Source organism: Strigops habroptila, chromosome 5, assembly GCF_004027225.2.
Source record: "Strigops habroptila isolate Jane chromosome 5, bStrHab1.2.pri, whole genome shotgun sequence".
Lineage (NCBI taxonomy): Eukaryota > Metazoa > Chordata > Aves > Psittaciformes > Psittacidae > Strigops > Strigops habroptila.
Window position 1 is genome coordinate 22081856 of NC_044281.2, and position 18709 is coordinate 22100564.

At 34.5% G+C, this 18709-nt stretch overlaps 1 protein-coding gene across 4 annotated transcripts in view; it reads left to right on the plus strand.

Moving 5' to 3' along the window:
- The window catches only part of LOC115609097 (sodium channel protein type 2 subunit alpha-like), a 72496-nt gene that overhangs the window by 28524 nt on the left and 25263 nt on the right, over positions 1-18709 (plus strand). For all 4 annotated transcript variants that reach the window (XM_030488824.1, XM_030488825.1, XM_030488826.1 and 1 more), the window contains 6 exons: positions 1464-1811; positions 3723-3855; positions 6358-6596; positions 9512-9685; positions 10972-11328; positions 12388-12873. In XM_030488824.1, the coding sequence (XP_030344684.1) occupies positions 1464-1811; positions 3723-3855; positions 6358-6596; positions 9512-9685; positions 10972-11328; positions 12388-12873 (1737 nt within the window). The remainder of the gene's footprint in view (positions 1-1463; positions 1812-3722; positions 3856-6357; positions 6597-9511; positions 9686-10971; positions 11329-12387; positions 12874-18709) is intronic.

Sequence of the window (18709 nt, forward strand, 5' to 3'; positions counted from 1 at the left end):
CCACTTTGTCAGAATTCAGTGTCATGCTCTCTAGCAGCTAGAGCTTCTTTTTGGATAAAATTATCTTTCAGCATAAGCAGAACAGCACTTTTTCTCCAAGTTTACATAAATGGGTTAGCAAAACCATTTGGCTGATATTCTTCAAGTAACTCAGCCTTACGCTGACAGCCAGCATAGAAAATTTCATCCCAAATTATTAAAATTTGGGGTAGCTGTAAAAGCAGAAAAAAAAATCTCATAATGGTGAACTCCTGCCAGCCTTTATAACAGGCAGTACTACCAGTTCAGCACACGTACATATAAATCTGAGTACATACATCCCAAGATATATATGGATCCATATATATATGTATTCAGTGATTGGTTTTCAGAGTATTAATATAGGCTTATATATTATAATGCAGTTTTTGCTTTCACTTTAATTAATCTGGGATAAAAACCACTGCTATTACAAATGAGCACTTTCCACCTGCAAAACTAGTGAAAAATTGAGAATCATCTGAAACCAGGTTTTTGATGTACTAAGATGTGAACATTTGTACAAATGTGGAATTGAAGAAAGCATAATGCAAGGTTTCTCTTTTCCACAATTAGTACTCGTTTTATTTATTCATGAATGCTGTTAATAAAATATGTAGCAAGGGAGAGAACATTCCATTAATGAGCTTCTACTGTAATTAAAAGATGAATTACCAACAACCACTGATTTATTTTTCGCATTTGTAAGAGGATATCTTTATGTAACTGTGTCCCTGATGAATGCTTGAATTGAGCCGCTTGATGGCCAAGTGATATCTTCTGGTAGGTGTGCCAGTGGGCACAGCCCCCAGAGTGCTATGCCCAAGAGTACTACTAGTCATGTTCACACTCTACCTCCAGAGCTTGCCCAAGCTGTTGCTTCTGCCTTCTAGTTTTAGAGTACTGCGTATGTTGTTCCCATGCTATTGAGCCTACTATGAAGAGGGGAGAAAAGTTCTTTACATCAACTTAGGCTGAATTTAGTGCCAAACTTAAGACCAAATAAATAAACTAGAAAGCAATGATCAGTGAGCATTATCAGTTGTTACCCAGGGGAATCCAGGTGATGAAGAAGGGAAGTAAAGATTTTTAGTTCTGTCCTCTAATAGAAGGAATAAAAGACAAATACCTGCAAAGCCTTGATAGTGAAGTTGAGAACTGTTTCCAGCAGAGTCATGGATCCATGCCAATTCAGCCTGCCTTCTTTGCTCAAAACTGTCCAACCTTACTTATGCCTTCTGCACAACTTTTCCTCAGTCCTTAAAAAGAATTTTTCACCTCCACTTTAGGTCCCCTAATGAGCACATTGCCCTATTTGAGCACACTGATACTATTGAAGAAAAAAGTGACTATCCTTCCTCCAGCACTGTAACTTTTCCTCGAAAAGTCACAAACTTAGAACTTCAATTCTAATGCTGTTTTGTTTTGGTTTTAATCTTTTACAGTCTTTGCTAAGCATACGTGGTTCCCTGTTTTCTCCAAGGCGCAACAGCAAAACAAGCATTTTCAGTTTCAGAGGTCATGCAAAGGATGTAGGATCAGAAAATGACTTTGCTGATGATGAGCATAGCACTCTTGAAGACAATGAGAGCAGAAGAGATTCACTCTTTGTTCCAAATCGACACGGAGAACGGCGCAACAGCAACATTAGTCAAGCCAGTGTATCATCTAGAATGGTACCAGCTCTTCCAGTAAATGGAAAGATGCACAGCACTGTGGATTGCAATGGAGTAGTTTCCTTAGTTGGAGGACCTTCACCTTTAACTTCACCTGCTGGTCAGCTTGTACCAGAGGTAATTAGAAGTAGATCAGTAATTATTATAGTTTTGTTCAGGCATGGTTTTTTCTCTTACTGCTCACCTCTGCATGCTTTATCATTTCTTACAGCTGTGAGAAATAACTTGCAATAGTTTCTAAACAATAGAATATAAAGAAAAAAAGTCCTCAACCTGCTGTACGAGCTTCAGTAAAGTATTATATTCTCCCTGCCTTCAGCAAGAGATCTGCACATAAAAAGAAAAAAACCCCATAAACTGAATTTGACAATTTCTATATAGTTTCACCTCATCAACAAAGGCAGACATTTGATATAGAACTAAGGATATAATGGAAATATGCATAGGAAAACACCTGCAAAATTAAGCAGAATGCATTTACTACTCCCATGACAATTTGTAGAAATACCCCTTACTGAATTTATTTTGAAGAAATTTTTCTCCTAACTTTCATGAGAAAAATACATATAATTTCTATGTATCTTTGCAATTACTTTACATTTCAGTCCTAGTTTCAGACTGCTGTAAGCTAAGATGTTCTTTCAAACTTTCAAAAAAGCAAACTTTTTCATTTGATAGTATTTTAGTATGGATTCACTATGGCATTTTGGTAGCTATAATACCACTGTAATTACCCTGAAAAATATTTTCATCATAAATAAGTATTGAGATTTCACTACTTCTATTACACATTTCTTTTTACTTTTTTGTTTCTCTGCTATCTTGATATAGACCTTCATACCAGAAATCAGTCAGATTACTGCAGAGGTTATGTGCATATATTTCTATTTCAGAAATACTTTCACTTGAAATTAGCCATTTAACTCAAGAGTCTTCAGTAAAGAAACAGTACTAGTGAATGCTTGAAAATGGTTTTTCATCTTCCTACTAAGATAACCTTGAAATCCCTTAGGAGTTCTGCAGGCTTTTTTATTCTTTTTCTGGGTAGGAACAGAGTAACGAGGAAAAGAGTGATTTCTGTGAATCACAGAATTAGTGGTAGACCAGCCACTAAGATTTAGGAACTTTTTAATCCCACTCCTGTGTTTAGATCCCTAGGCCACACTCCAGAAGAAAAGCAAAGCAAAGACAGCTACATGCCACAAAGTAGTGACACATTAGACACATCGAAATCAGAACCAGGCATTATTGCTTTGAAAAGATAATTAGAAGCCATACAAAACAGAAAGGACTTGCAGATCTATTGCAAGAACATATCACAAATTCTGTATGAACATTGCAGTGGGTGAGAATTAGGTAGAAGAATTATTAAATAAGATGTGATTTTTTTTTTTCCCCTCCTAAAAAAAATTCCAAGCACGCTTATCAGGTTAGGAAAGCAGTGCATAGTATTAAAGAGATAATGAATTCCTAGAATTATATTCATGTTTCTTGTAGGAAAATTACTCTCTTAAATAATGGTTAACTTCTTTCTGTGCTTGCACTTTAATTATTTAATATGTCTAGCTGTTGGAAATTAAGGTGACAGGTTCCAATTTTGATCATTTTTTCTTAACTGAATAATCATCATTAGCAAAAAGATACCTAGCATAATTTTTATTCATGCAACCTGGTCTGGTGGCAGGTGTCCCTGCCCATGGCAGGAGTGTTGGAACTAGATGATCTTTAAGATCCCTTCCAACACAAACTGTTCTACGATTCTATGATTTAAATAAGCATCACCTTTGGTCCGACATTGCCTTGATATGTTGTCCCCCAGTTGATTATTTGCAGAACTGTACAAAATTCCCACTGAGTTCCTCAATAAAGAACAAAATAATTCCTACATGAACAGAAAACTGCAGTATGTAACAAAAGTATAGTGTGCTGCACAAACTTGATTTTGATTATGACTACAATACTTATACAGTAAATACTGTTAATTTTTGTTGAAAAGGATGGTTTAATTCCTCAGTATTTCATTTACAGGGCACCACTACAGAAACAGAGATAAGAAAAAGACGACTGAGTTCTTATCAAATTTCCATGGAAATGCTAGAAGATTCTGCTGCAAGACAAAGAGCAATGAGTATAGCCAGCATACTTACAAATACAATGGAAGGTATTTGATGCATTTTATCTGACAGGCAATTCAGTGAATTTCAGCTAAATATATGTACAGAGCAATTATTTACATAATTTCCTTTGTAAATGGACAAGTGAAATCACTGTACATCAGATATAGAAGGCTTTTGAGCATTTCTAAGACCGTTCACACATTCTAAATGGTTAGTCATTTATTTTTTTGTGGCATCTTCCAAATTATTACTCTATTGAGTGGACTAACAGACCCAAAATAATTATAGCTAGGGGACTGCCAGATCCTCAAACAGAGAATACAGGGATTTTCTTCCTATAAGGTATCAGCAGGAAAGATCAATCAAGATACACAGAAATTGCTATGATAAAGGCAGTGATGTTCTAGAACAGCCATTTTCCTTAGATTTAATATCTAACCATAGACAATAGGAAATTGGAATGAAAAAGATAGTTTTAAAGAAAACAATCAACTATAATCAGCCCATGGCAATGCACATGAACTGCCTTCCTCAAGCATTGCTTAAACTTTCACAGGTAAGTATATCAAAGATAAAAAAAATATTTCCTATACAAAAAAGCATGCATTGTAAGAATTGTTTTGCTTACATAATGGAAACTGAGTACACTCACATTGCAAACATATGCCATTAAAGTACTTTTATAAACTTAAAGGATCTATCCACTGGATACTGGCACAGTGTGACAGCTGCTGCAGTCACACAAACCCTGAGGATGTCCTACAACACATATTCTAAAAGGACAAGAAATTGCCAATAAAATTTACAGTGTTCTTAAGATTAATTTAAGCCATAATTGAAATATACCTTTGAAAGTGAGTTCTGAAGCCCTTTGCTCTCAGATAAATAAAGAGACACCAAACCAATTGTAGTCAGAAATATAAGGTTTATATCACCTATTTTCTTCTAAAAGTATTCGCAAACCATTCTCACAAACATGTATCTTTCTGAGTATATCTTTTTACTTTAGTGCAAGCAGGAACTGTTGGTACCTCTTGATTCTTGGTGCGCAATTCTTAGCTCTCCTCTCAGGTAGGAAGGATATCTCCTTAGAGGGTGCTACTCTCTTCTTCCAGGTGAATACTTTGTCCTCCATTCTTCTGGCCAGAAAAAAAACACGTCAATATTATAAAAGACTTTTTCTACTGACGACACCCTTTTCTGCCTCGAGGCTACAGTCTGATGTAAGGGGAGAGCTTGCTAGTTTCGATGAATTCGAGAGCTGTGGGAACTGAGCTTTTAACTTCCTGTAATTCCACCCATACAGGACAATATTAGAAGCAAAAATCAATCCACTGTCCTCAAAGTGTAGAACTTAGCACTAGATCCTTATTAGCAAATACTCTATTTCAGCATGTTTTCAAGGCCAGGTTGGATAGGGCCTTGGGCAACATGGTCTAATGTGAGGTGTCCTTGCCCATGGCAGTGGGGTTGGAACTAGATGATCTTAAGGTCCTTTCTAACCCTAACCATTCTATGATTCTATGATTCTATGTTTGCTATTTTAGCAAAATCATCTAGAAGTGTCATGATGATGGAGATTTCCCTGTGCTCTAAATGATGCCTGAAAACTGACAAATTTCAGATTTGGGTTGATGCCACTATGCAGAAGTTTTATTGAAACAGTTGTGTCCATTTCTTATGTATTTTACAGTTTAAGTATTTCTCACTTAGGCAAATATCAGTCTTCTTTCTGGGCTGCCCTCAAACATCCCATCACATTAGAGATCCATCCTTTCTATTATTAACTCAGTAGAAGATACTGTTCCTCTGTAACCTTGACAATATTGACAGTGAAATGGAAGAAAACATAGTTTGTAAAGATTCTAATTGAGGGCAGAGTTGTTCTGCTAATACTAACATTGTTCTGTTTCTCAATTGATAGACACCACATCTGTACAAATCAAGTGATAATTTTTAAAATAGCAAAACAGGCATTCTGTATATTAAAAATATTGACTCAGATAATCAATGATAGGTATGCATACCAAATTATGTCTCTGTTATGATACTGTAGTGGATTAGTGTAGTAGCAAATATAATGCTTTTAGTAGCTCAAATCAAGATATGTATGCATATACGTAACACAAAAATTTTATATTTTATGAAGCTTATACAATTTATATACATCAGCTAACGATTGAGTCATGTTAACTTTTAATATCCAAAAGACATCTGCTGTAAGCAAGTCAACTAACCTAAACTAAATGTCTAGACTCTCCCTACTTTCATGGGAAAGAGACAAACACATTTCTCTCTTCACATAGATGTCTGAGGTGATTCACTCCTTAGAGATAATTTCACTGTCTACTGATTGTAGAGAAGCTTAAATAAATTAGATGCTTAACTTTAAGATGGCTAAACATAGGTGAAGGAAATGGCACGTTAATGTGAGCTGTTTATTTGAATGATTTAATCTTTTTACATATTTTAAACAAGAACTTTCAGAGGATGTAATTGGGATATTCATTATTTGTTAATGTTTTTCTGTTGTTTTTCTTTTTCAGAGCTTGAAGAATCCAGACAGAAGTGCCCACCATGCTGGTACAGATTTGCGAACACTTTCTTGATCTGGGATTGCTGGAGTCCCTGGTTAAAAGTAAAACATGTTGTCAATTTAGTTGTGATGGATCCATTTGTTGATCTTGCTATAACTATTTGCATTGTTTTAAACACATTGTTTATGGCCATGGAACATCACCCAATGACAGAACAGTTTAGCAGTGTCCTTTCTGTGGGGAACCTGGTAAGTGGTTTGTTATGCACTACTTGGTGTAAAAGTACCCTTTCCTAAAAGAAATAATGCATAAATGCATTGCATTGGTTTTAAATTTATTCCAGGTTGTTTTTTATAATCAGTTTAGAAACTGTGTATATGATTTTCATAGATAAAGTGATTTTTGCTGGAGCCTTTAAATTTCATTAATCTATTTTCTAACTACTATAATGGTATAACTGAACCTGTCTAGAAGTGCAATCTTCACTGGATTGTCAGATTTCTTGAGGTCTACCTTGGGCTTTTTCTTTAAAATGTTATGGTAGATTATCTAATTTTTACCAAAGTACTGATATTTCATCACAGAAAATATTTTTCTTCTGTGAGAATTTGATGAAATATTCAGATGTCAGAATTTCTCTTTGATTTATTTTCAGTTACACTACTTTTCCAAGAAAGGAAAGTACATTTCTTGTTACCAGTAGTCCTTGCCTTTTTAGGTAACTAAAAAGTACTTAATAAACTGGAAGATTATTATTTATTCTCTAACAAAAAGCACCTTGTATCTGTAAGTTTATTAGTTATGCCTTTCCTGATTTTAAGCTGATCCAGAGATTTAGGGTTACATGCAATTCCTTTTCTGAGCAGATACCTAAATGTGGCATAACACTCAAATATCCTTGTCTGTTTCTCTCCATTTGCTTCTAATGTTCAGGAAGCAGAAGACAGAACCTTGCAACTGTTTCAGAAGACTCATACATTTTTAATCTTTTGCCAGCACACATAAGTACCAATAGTTTAGACAGGAGAGGTCTGGATTGACTGACACAGCATGCAGTCCTGAAAATCAAAACCAATCAAGTGTTCTGAACTAATCACTCAAAAAGATTAGTTTTTTAAAATCTGCTAATGTTTAAATGAAGCAATAGATTTCTCGGTCAGAGTATGCTCTAAAGTCTAAACACTTTCCTTATAGCCTTCTGACTTTTTAAAAAAATAGAACTAAAATTGCACTTACTACCTACGTGTTCTTGTGTGCATTATGGTTTTCTTTCTCCTGCACAAAGATCTAATTACAGGGATATTCTTATATTCATCACAGATTACAAAATATTGTTTTTTAAAATGTGGCTCTGCCATATTGTTAGAAGTATTTCTCTCCAAACATTTACACTTTCAACTTCGTCTGCCTTTTCCCATCTCATGTTTATTTCTTCTACTCTAAGCTAGCAGCAGTCATGTATTTAACTATCTTTGTAACAAACCAGTATCCTTAAATATGACTATTATACATATGCAGTGAATATTATTCCTGCTCGTTTAATTCAAATTCTCTGTTCCTCACTGTACTAATCTATTAGCCTTGATTTTGTGATTTCCATTCAAAAATATGTTCATTTACTCTTTGCTTGTGACATCATGGTCTGTTTGAGGATAAATTAAATATGACAAATACGACTCTGCCTTTTCTGTAGCATTTTAATGAGAAGGAAGAAATAGTTCTAAAACACAATGATTCATTTTCATAATACTAAAATCCACTCAGTATTCAAAAGTCCTAAGTAATTATAAGAAAACTTGAGTTTACTTCTGTTAAAATGTATATTTGTGTATTTGGGGTTGCAATTATATGCTCAAGAAAAAGTAGTTTGTGGATGGAATGGGTTATTTTGTGAAGGAACTATTTTAAAATGAAATGTTTTTCATTGCCTTTTTCCAAATTTCTTTGACAAATATGACAGTTTTGTCCAGAATAATCTGCTTTGTTTCAGTCTCTTTACCACACATAGCAATATCTGTTACATTCTTCTGAATATATGGTAACATCTCTTATATCTCAATTTTAAAAAGTAAAGTGTTTCCTGCTGTACTTCCATTTTTTGAAAAGTATACAGCTTTTACACTTTGACAATGGTGAATGTTTCCACAACATTATATCCACCTCCTAATCTTAAATTAAAAGGTAATCATGAGTGTAGTTATATAGTGTTGTAAAAAGTCAGCTTTGCTTCCATAAAGCTCACTGTAGGAAGACTGAGGACAAGCTGGGTAAAAAACTATCACGATGGCAGAGTATGTTGGAGTACTTTAGTAGGCTTTTGGATTATCTAGGATATCCTTTGAGTGTTGTGCAAAATACTGGCATGTTTTTAGTGGTTTTGTATTATGCTCCAAAACTTTCTTTTATGCTGCACAATCCACTGATCAATAGTCATTGCAAGAAATTTAAATGGGTTAAATTCTGGACATTAAAATTCTAAGGAGCATTGATAATTTCACATTTGGCACTTTGAGATATTTCAAGGCACGTTATCATCATCAAGCTATTTTTCCCAAAAGGAAATAGCTGTCACACAGAAGAGTAGCTGTGTGTGAAACCTCTATGTCCTTACAAAAAGCTCAGTGCAAGAAACTCCAACTTCCCCTGTCTATTCCACTTATACTTTTCAACTCTGACCTAAAAGACAGACCTTAGAGAGTCTGTACTTTGAGAGTCTAACTTTAGAGAGTTTCTTCTAGCACTTCTGCTTAGACTATGAGCAAGGAAAAAAAATACTGTCCAGTCTTTTTTTTTGCTTTACTTGGACTATTCTCCAGAAACAGAACTGAAAACACCGGATCATACCACATCATCTTCTGGATGGACAGTCCAGCACATTTCAGTCAAATATGAATCAGAGCTAAGTTTCTGACTGGTGAATAGCTTTTTATAGGTTTATCAAACCCTTGCCTTCCTTTAGCTGATCTGATTTAGTAATTTGTTTTTAATGATCAGTTTTCAGTGTTTAGAAATACTTCAATGCCATTTGGAGATAGCAGTCAGCTGCTTTTTATAGTGACAGGTAAAAGTAAGAGGTATGACAACTCAAGCTTGATTAGAAATATTTACTCAGGTATATAAATTTCTCATAACAACTCAACTAATTAATTACATTTTGTTTTAGGTATTCACCGGGATATTCACAGCAGAAATGGTACTAAAGATAATTGCCATGGACCCTTATTATTATTTCCAAGAAGGCTGGAATATTTTTGATGGTATTATTGTTAGCCTTAGTTTAATGGAGCTTGGTCTTGCAAATGTTGAAGGATTATCTGTTCTTCGGTCATTCAGATTGGTAAATACCTTGATAATTAAATATCTGCATGCAATAGTCTCAGGGGAAAAAAAAAAAAAGTGCTGATTTCTGTAACAATTGCCAGTATTGTAAAGATATATACTTGTATGGCTCACACTATTTTTCATATATACCTAATTTGCAAGCCATTTTTGGTAAGGACAAGTTTAAGGTGTTTGTCAATTTATGTCCTTTGATATGTTTTGGTATCAAATTATCCTATTGATATCCTATCCTACTGATATCCTTTGCCAGCATAAGACTAAATGCTACCTTTTTGAGAATTTTGTAAATCTTCATTATACTGATTTCATCAAGATTCATCCAAGCTGAATATCTCTGAAAATATATGTATTGCCACCAGCATAAAGAATCATAACATATTTAGTCTTTTTATTGTGAACATTGCTGTGTGTTACTCATAAAGCTCCTAAGCAGATCCTCTCTTCACAACATTTATTTTAATGGGCACCGAGAATAAACATTTAGTAAGTCCATTGCATATAACAGAGTCAAGCTGAATAAAGTCAGATTGACTTTAAGCATAACGCTTAAATTGAAATATTGAGCTTCTACTAGAAATGTCTTTTTTATAGCAGTTAGCACCATACAGAAGCTAATTTATAGGTATGTTTACTGGAGGCACAACATTCATGATTTAGAAGTCTGTATTACTAATAGTTATCACATTACTTGAAAAACTAGGTTAATTCTTAATATAGAGAGCAGGAAGTAGTGACTTAGTTTGTGACTTAGTTTATTAGGACCAGTTGCAATGGTACCCAACTTAACATACCACAGTTTGGTTACTGAATATTATTTTTAAGTTAGTATTTATGATTTGAATGGACATCACAATATCAGCACCAAATTGTTGCTTAAAAAAATCGTTCTCTAAGCCTGGAAGACCTGATGTGGCACTGAGGGAAACATGGAACCAAGCCAGAAAAGAGAGTGTACTGAAGGTGATGAAAAGAGTAAAAACTTCTAAAATGTCTTTAAGAATTGTTCAGTAATCATCTGTAAGCGGATGTTTAAAAATATTCAAATCAAATGTGGTACAAAACAAATTATGGGTTTTCTTCTATGCACACCACTAAGATGAAATGCTGAACACTGCAGTTTAGGCAAATACTCCATGCTCCCTCCTTTCTATTAAAATAATAACATGTTCCTACTGAAGAACAAATTAATCTACAGAAACTGATATGCTCTGCTAAACAGTTTGGACCTAGCTTCTGTTGCATAGGTAACACTATTTATTCCTCTGCGTTTTTGTTTTTCAGTTGCGAGTTTTCAAATTGGCAAAATCTTGGCCCACTCTAAATATGCTGATTAAGATTATTGGCAACTCAGTGGGTGCTCTGGGGAATCTGACCCTGGTGCTGGCCATCATTGTGTTCATTTTCGCTGTGGTTGGGATGCAGCTGTTTGGGAAAAGCTACAAGGAATGTGTCTGCAAGATCTCCAGTGACTGTGAACTTCCACGCTGGCACATGCATGATTTTTTCCACTCTTTCCTGATTGTATTCCGTGTGCTGTGTGGAGAATGGATAGAAACAATGTGGGACTGCATGGAAGTTGCAGGCCAAACCATGTGCCTTATTGTTTTCATGCTGGTCATGGTGATTGGAAACCTTGTGGTACGTGATGAATGTTTTTGAGCATTCAATCATCTGATGCAAAACTGTACATAAGTTACAGCTAGGGAATGAGAATGTCATAATTCTGTTTATAATTAAAAAATAAATCTGAATGTGCTAGATTTTGGATAAAAACACAGAATGATTGTGTTTTCCCCCTTTTCACTCATTTTGATATAGTGGAGTACTCTCAGTATGGGTTCAAGAGTTTAGGAATATACCAAAATGTCAAATCAAACACCCTATCATAAAATAGCTGCAGCTATTTTAGAGGTGCTGTTTAAATCCAAATGTCTTCCTAACTACTCTTGAAATAATAAAGCTTATGCTGCATCAGCTTTTGGGCAGCTGCATCTTCAGAGAAAAAAAATCTAGCTTTCTTACACCCATTACAGCTGATTCCAGCACTAATACTTCTACTTAATAATTAAGTATAATGTAGCTGCTCTTATACAGAATATCTTGAATGTAAGTATTGAACTTTTGGGCCTGTTTAGGTATAAAAACCAAAACCAAAATACAGCTTCTAACTCTAAATTATAGAAGAAACCTTTCTAGAAAAATTTTAATTCAAGCCAACAAGTTAAAATGCCAAAGGTTCAATTAGTAAATATTGAATTAGTGAGAACTTCTTAGAAATCAGGATTATAACTGGAACATACCATTTACAATTTTACTTTAAAGTGTTGTTTACTGTTAATCCTTGCAGTTAATTCTGATATGCCTAAAAACTACATTTCATTAACTGTCAAAATTATTTTTCTTTAGTGATATATTTTAACACAATTTAATTTTTTATAAAATAGAATTAAAAATGTTCTTATCCTAGTTGTCTGCATGACGTTGCAATCTTGACATTATCTCAGCAGAAATGTGCAGAGCCCCAGGCAGTTATTTATGATCAGTAACCTGCTCTACTATTTTTTTAGAATCATAGAGTCATTTAAATTGGAAAAGACCTTTAAGATCATTAGGTCCAACTGTTAACCTGGCACTGCTAAGTCCACCACTTCTTACATGTATGTATTTACTCTACAGCTGTATTTTCTCATCTTTTAGGTATTGAACCTATTTCTGGCCTTGCTGCTGAGCTCATTTAGTTCAGACAACCTTGCTGCTACCGATGATGATAATGAAATGAACAATCTCCAGATTGCTGTGGCAAGGATTCAGAAGGGAATAGATTATGTTAAAAAAAAGATACAGGAATTCATCCAAAAAGCCTTCATTAGAAAGCAGAAAGCTTTAGAGGAAATCAAAGCACTTGAAGAGTTAAACAACAAGAAAGGCAGCTGCATTTCCAATCATACTGCTGTTGAAATAAGCAAAGATATGAATTATCTTAAAGATGGGAATGGAACCACCAGTGGTGTAGGAACAGGCAGCAGTGTGGAAAAATGCGTAATTGATGAAAACGATTACATGTCATTCATAAACAACCCAGGTCTCACTGTGACAGTGCCCATTGCAGTTGGAGAATCAGATTTTGAAAATTTAAATACAGAAGAATTTAGCAGTGAATCTGATATGGAAGAAAGCAAACAGGTAGGATTTTTTGGATCTTAACAATTACGTTGTTATGCATTTATATATTTAGAATTGTTTTAAAACTGTCTTATCCCATGTAAATACATTTTATATTTTAGTATTTTATGTAATGTTAATTGTAAAAAATATTACCCTGTGTGATGGTATACTAGTGGATCCTTAGAGTTTACATTTTTAGTACTCTATTAGCATTTAGCAGATGTATAACTTTAAATATGATTGTTCCTTTAACAACTTTATGAGGTTTTAGGACTAGCGCACTTTTCATAAAGCATTCTTTCTGTAGTACCTATAATGCGATCAGGATTTATGGAATCAGACTACTGTAGAAGGCTAAAGAAAAATTAAATGTATACAGCTTTGCATACTCAATGAGATGTAAGTGGAGAAAAAAATTATATATATAGAGCAGTTCTAAAAATGAACCCTAAGACATCAGTGATGTATTCTGGATTATCTAATAAGTTTTGTGAGTAATCTTTCTTAGGTCTGTAATTCTTACAGATTTTGGGTTCATAGACTATGGCTGGATTAACTGAAGTAATCCAGATACCAACCAGTGTCATGGTAAAGCAGTATCTCAAAATATCCGTGAGTGCAGAATGATCTTGTAATATAGATGCATTTGGAAACAGTTTATGGGAAAGCCTTACGATATTATTATTGTGCAAAGAGACAAAAAAACCCCAGAAGCCATGTGCCTCAAAATATAAGGGGCTCAAATACCAGAAGTGATCATGAACAGGTTGTAATGGTATTCAAGGAAAACTCTGTATATTGGAATAATGATCAATGACAAGCTAATAAATGCATTAGATTTAGCTAATTTAACATTTAGCTAATAAATGCATATAGCAGAATATAACTATATTCAATGCCATTAGAAATATAGGAACTGTGAGGTCTAAGGGATAAGGACCGTTGGTAAATGTTTTCAACTAGATGAGAAGCTATGATGTTATGTGGTTAACTCATTAATACAAAAGGGTTTGTTTACCATAAAGAAAGCTCTTCTATAAAGAAGCCCCGTGTTCATGACTCTATGATAGCTGTAGAGCTACCGTATTTGCAAATAATGCTGTATTCCTCAGCAATAGCAAGCTACATCACATAACATTAATGGATAACCATGATCCAGTTAATCATAGTATGTTTTTTTTTTTTTTTGCTAAAGAACATAAAGAAACATACAAAGTGTGTGTTTACTTGCAACTGCAAAGAAGGTTATTCTGCATAACAACTGTAAGATTAAGAGCAAGATATTCTATCACCAGACTGAGCTGCTCAGTTATGAGACAAATATTTTTAATGCAGACGTATAAGATAGTATAGCAGTAGTGCTTTTCCATGACAATTTAAGAATATAAGAGATACAGGAAGTGTAAAGTGATATAATTTATGTGATCAACTAATATAGAAAAAAAGTTTTCAGAATGACTGTGTCTGAAAATTAAGTATTTTTGACATAAACTGTTCTAATAAAAGTTGTCTTTTCCATTAGCAAAAGACTTAGCAAAGACTTCTAAGTATTTTCATGTATTCTGATGTTCTTTAAAATGACATTTTACTAACTTTTTTCTGCTTTCCTTCTGAGTATTTTCGATAAATACAGTGATGAGTGCCTTCCGAGTAACTCCATCTTATGAAGTTACATGCCTAAACGTTTCCTGAATATGTTACTTTAAAAAGTGTTTGTAATATGCATCAGGAAGTTGGTATGCTTATAAGCTGTGCAGATGCTAAATGTGCAGTTACGTGATATGTTAGCGTCAGCAGCAGAGCTGGCTTGGGAAGTTCCCATCCACACCTGGGTCCTGTTCCCCTGGCAGTCTTTAGCACTTTCACTGCTGCAGTGCTTGTGTGTCTGTTCTATCAGGCATGTCACTGGAGCGGTGTAAATTAAATAACATCATCCCATAGGTGTTATTTGTTTATTTCTTCTTTAAGAGAGATTGAATGATTCAGTTTACAGCGTATTGCCATATATTCTATCAGAACAGCTGAGGACAAAACAAAATGCAGTGCAAAGGCAGAAACTCCTCTGCTTTTCAAGTGAATATATGATGTAAATACACCCTAAGAAAATGGAGTAAAAGCCCTTGCTGTGCTGAGAAGTTCTGAATTATACCAGTTTCAAGGTGACATCACAAGTGAATTTCTCTGTTCATTCCCATCTTTGCTAGGTTCAGGCATCATGCTTTTTCTTCTATGACCATCCTGAAGTTTCAGGACTATAATAAACCAAGAGGGATTTTGCCTTGTTTTACAGACTTTAGATATATCTGTATGTCTTCAGGAAGAGAAACCAAATCCAGAAGTCTCTATAAAGAATTTGAAGGTGAAAATTTCAGGTGACTGTGGGAAGTCTCACAGTAAATGATGATGGTGTTTATCTTAAGAACTTGTGCAGAAATTTTCAATGGGTATAGGATAAATTTAGGATTTCCATGGAGCCTCAAGGTTTCTGTAGAATGTAATAATCACTACCATTGCGAAGCAGGAGCAATAGTGCTTCTCGCAAGTTCTGCTCACACACAGCTGTTTAGCATTTAACTGTTTGACAGGTATTTGTACAGTACAAGTGTGAATGTTGTGAATGGTGTGTAATAAGACAGGAATTTACTACCACTACCCTGTAAATTGTTAATTCTGTATTGCAGTTTCTGTTTTGGTTTCCTTATTCTATTCCTCCTGGATGATTTTTAGGGGAAGGATTGTATGCTCTTTTTTTTAATTGTGTGCATAAAAATCCACTTTGATAATATATGAACAAATGTTCTGGTGTGTGACAGGAATTTGTGAAGATTCCCAATCTTCTCCTACCAAGTCAACAGTACTGTTGAATCTTTTGCTGCCTCCTGATTGTCTTTGGAGGAGTATATTGGTGCAGTGTTTAAGTTACCTCTCTAGAACAGCACACCATCATTTACTTTATTTTGCCTCTCAAGGGGTACCACTGAGACAACATTCCTGCTAGGAGAAGGCCTAGTCTTCAAAAGGAGGTGTAAGAGATAAGGCAGAACTTTCCCTGCCTTAACTGTGGCAGTACTTAGCACTTAAAATACCCTCAGGAGGTATCCTCTTTAGTAACTTTTTATTTAACAACAGAGTTGTTGGAAACTAGATCTGCACAGGAACTGTAAAATGACCCATTTTCTTGTGTCCTACTGACTGTCACTAATGCTAAGAGCAGAATGATTATTTAAAATCTGTCAGCAATAACAGGTCATGCTAGAGGTGAGGCAGAGTCTGTGTGCCCCTGAGGAATATGCCAAGAACAGGGCATATTCCTCGATGAGGAATATGCCAAGAGCAAGGCAAGTGAGGAACAAATTGTAATTTTTTCTACTCCCTTCCTCCCTTCATCAAAACACTTTCTAATTAATTTGCTAGTTAGTAACTTGCCAAATCTGCCAGAATTTATTCTGGAGCCTGATTGCATGTTCCAGACCTAAAGAAGATCTTTCTCACATGTATCACTAGAAATTTTGGGAAGTCTCCATTTGGATGAAACAGAACAATAACATTTATTAGATTTCTAAGTTACCCACTGCTTTATAATAATAGTTGGCAGAAAGTACCCGAAAGAAGCGAATATTTCATTGATACTTTGAAGGAGGATTTTTTTTAATATCTGCTACAGAAAATAGAGGTGATACCCAGTGAAATAACCATCAGAAATAACTGATTTCTGCTCTGAAAAGAAGATACTCAAGATACTTAACTATGAAGATAGTAAGAAAATTAGAAATAACTAAAGAGGATAATTTGGTGGTTGTAAATTTAGCATTGGGGCTGCTGTTTCTATTATAAAATATGCCTGCTAATCAGTGAAATTAATAGACTCTGTTAATCTTACCAAACATAAAACTCCGTACCTACTTGTATTTCTGTACCGCTTAACAACTGTTCATTCTATCTGAATCACAACTTTATGAATAAGGTTTGGATTTCAACATGGAAAAGTAATTTCAAAGATATTCATCAGTAATGGAAAGCTTATTTCACAACTAAAGAAATACATACACCTACAGGCCTCTATCATTCAGAATTCCAAAAGCCTTTCTGTCTACAGTATATGTACAGTAAGTACAAATTCAGATTGGAGAAGTAAGACTGCTCAATTAACTTCTGAAATTGCACCAGGTGCTTTTAATAAAATTAAAAATATCCTTCATCACCTAATCCACTAAATTTTCAAAACAAGGAATAAGTTCAGTTTTCTGATTGGCTTCATTAGTGCTTTTGTGACTAGGTGAAGACAGGAACATACCTACTGCATTCCCCAAAGTTAAGCATTGTCATTGGGCTTCAATAAATTTCTTAGCCAAAACATACCCTGCAGTGATTTGATCAGTTCGTTGGATTACTTTTAAAACATTTCTTTAAAATATCCAACAATCTAAATTTCTCTTTTCTATAACTGACCAGTTCTGGGATGATGTCTTCAAAAGTCACAGATTCTTTAAGATATGGACTAGCTGTGGATACTTAATGAATGAGACCACATCTCTGGACACACCGATGGGCCTCCATCCAGACACCAATCCAATCCTCTTTTGAGAATTAGAGAGAGATTATAGAGTTGGAAGTATACAGCATACTCAATCTAAACTTATACAATATGATACTTCAGGACATTTCATTTAAACAGAAATTAAGGAGGTTTATTTCCATTCAGACCCAAAAATTCTATCACTATTATTAGGGGATGAAGGAGGAATGGGAAGACATACATCTTCAATGTATTTTGCTTACTGCATGTACATTTTTTTCAAATAAAAGATATAATCACATAGTCACTTAAATGAAGACTACAACATTAAACCAAAAAAAAAAAACCTTAAAATTTTATTAATATGTATTAAGTACTACATAAATACTGGAATACTTTACAAATCTGCTAACCATGTCTTTATTAATTGAATTCATTCTATTTTTATTTATGAATCACAATTTCAGAGTGTGGTTTATTAGGTATAGCTTCTGCATTTATTTCTCCAAAATAAACAAGTTCTGTAGAAAAAGTTTGTTGAACATTTCAGGTGGTATGTATTTCCCTTTTTGCCAACTGATCATAAAATAATTAATAATTCTGTTTTAATTGTGTTAAAGCCATGTATGAATTAGAGATTCCAAAAAGAGGAAAACTAGAGATCCTATGTCTTGAACTTCACTACCTACCATTCTTACTTCTCACAGGGGTAAAACCAAGCTGGAGCAATCAAGAATGCAGCTCTGGTGCTTTTTAACCAGGTAGAGCAACGTGTCACCACTTTCACACAGGTTACCTAAGCAAGTTATACATATATATGTATATATATATATAATCACTTTATAATGGATTTTGACTGGCCTGCATGCTATTCAGCTATGTACCTTCCCTATCCATTGCAAGACAGTACAAAAATGCACAGCTGCTCTCTGCTGAGTCATGGGACTCACATCACAGCATGGTCAGGTGGGATTGGCAACCCCAACATACATTTTTTAACCTGCTAATGATTTTTCTGAATATTTTAATACAGTCTTTAGCAATAACTGCATGCTCTACAGGTTTTGAAGTATGGATCATAATAGTACTGGAATGTTATACGTTAAAGAGGCCAAAGAAAAAGGGAGCATGCATAGTTTTTAAAAAATAAAAACAGCCCTTTTTGATTCAGCCCTTATAAATGTAAATATTTAATGAAATGTGTTAAGTGGTTTTTGTAATGATTACTGCCACAACTTCAGCTCCTTCATGAATAACATTTAAATTATTGCAGTAGCTACTTGCCTGCAAATTATACTTTTAAATCTACGACGCACTGTAATGCAAATCTTAAAGATG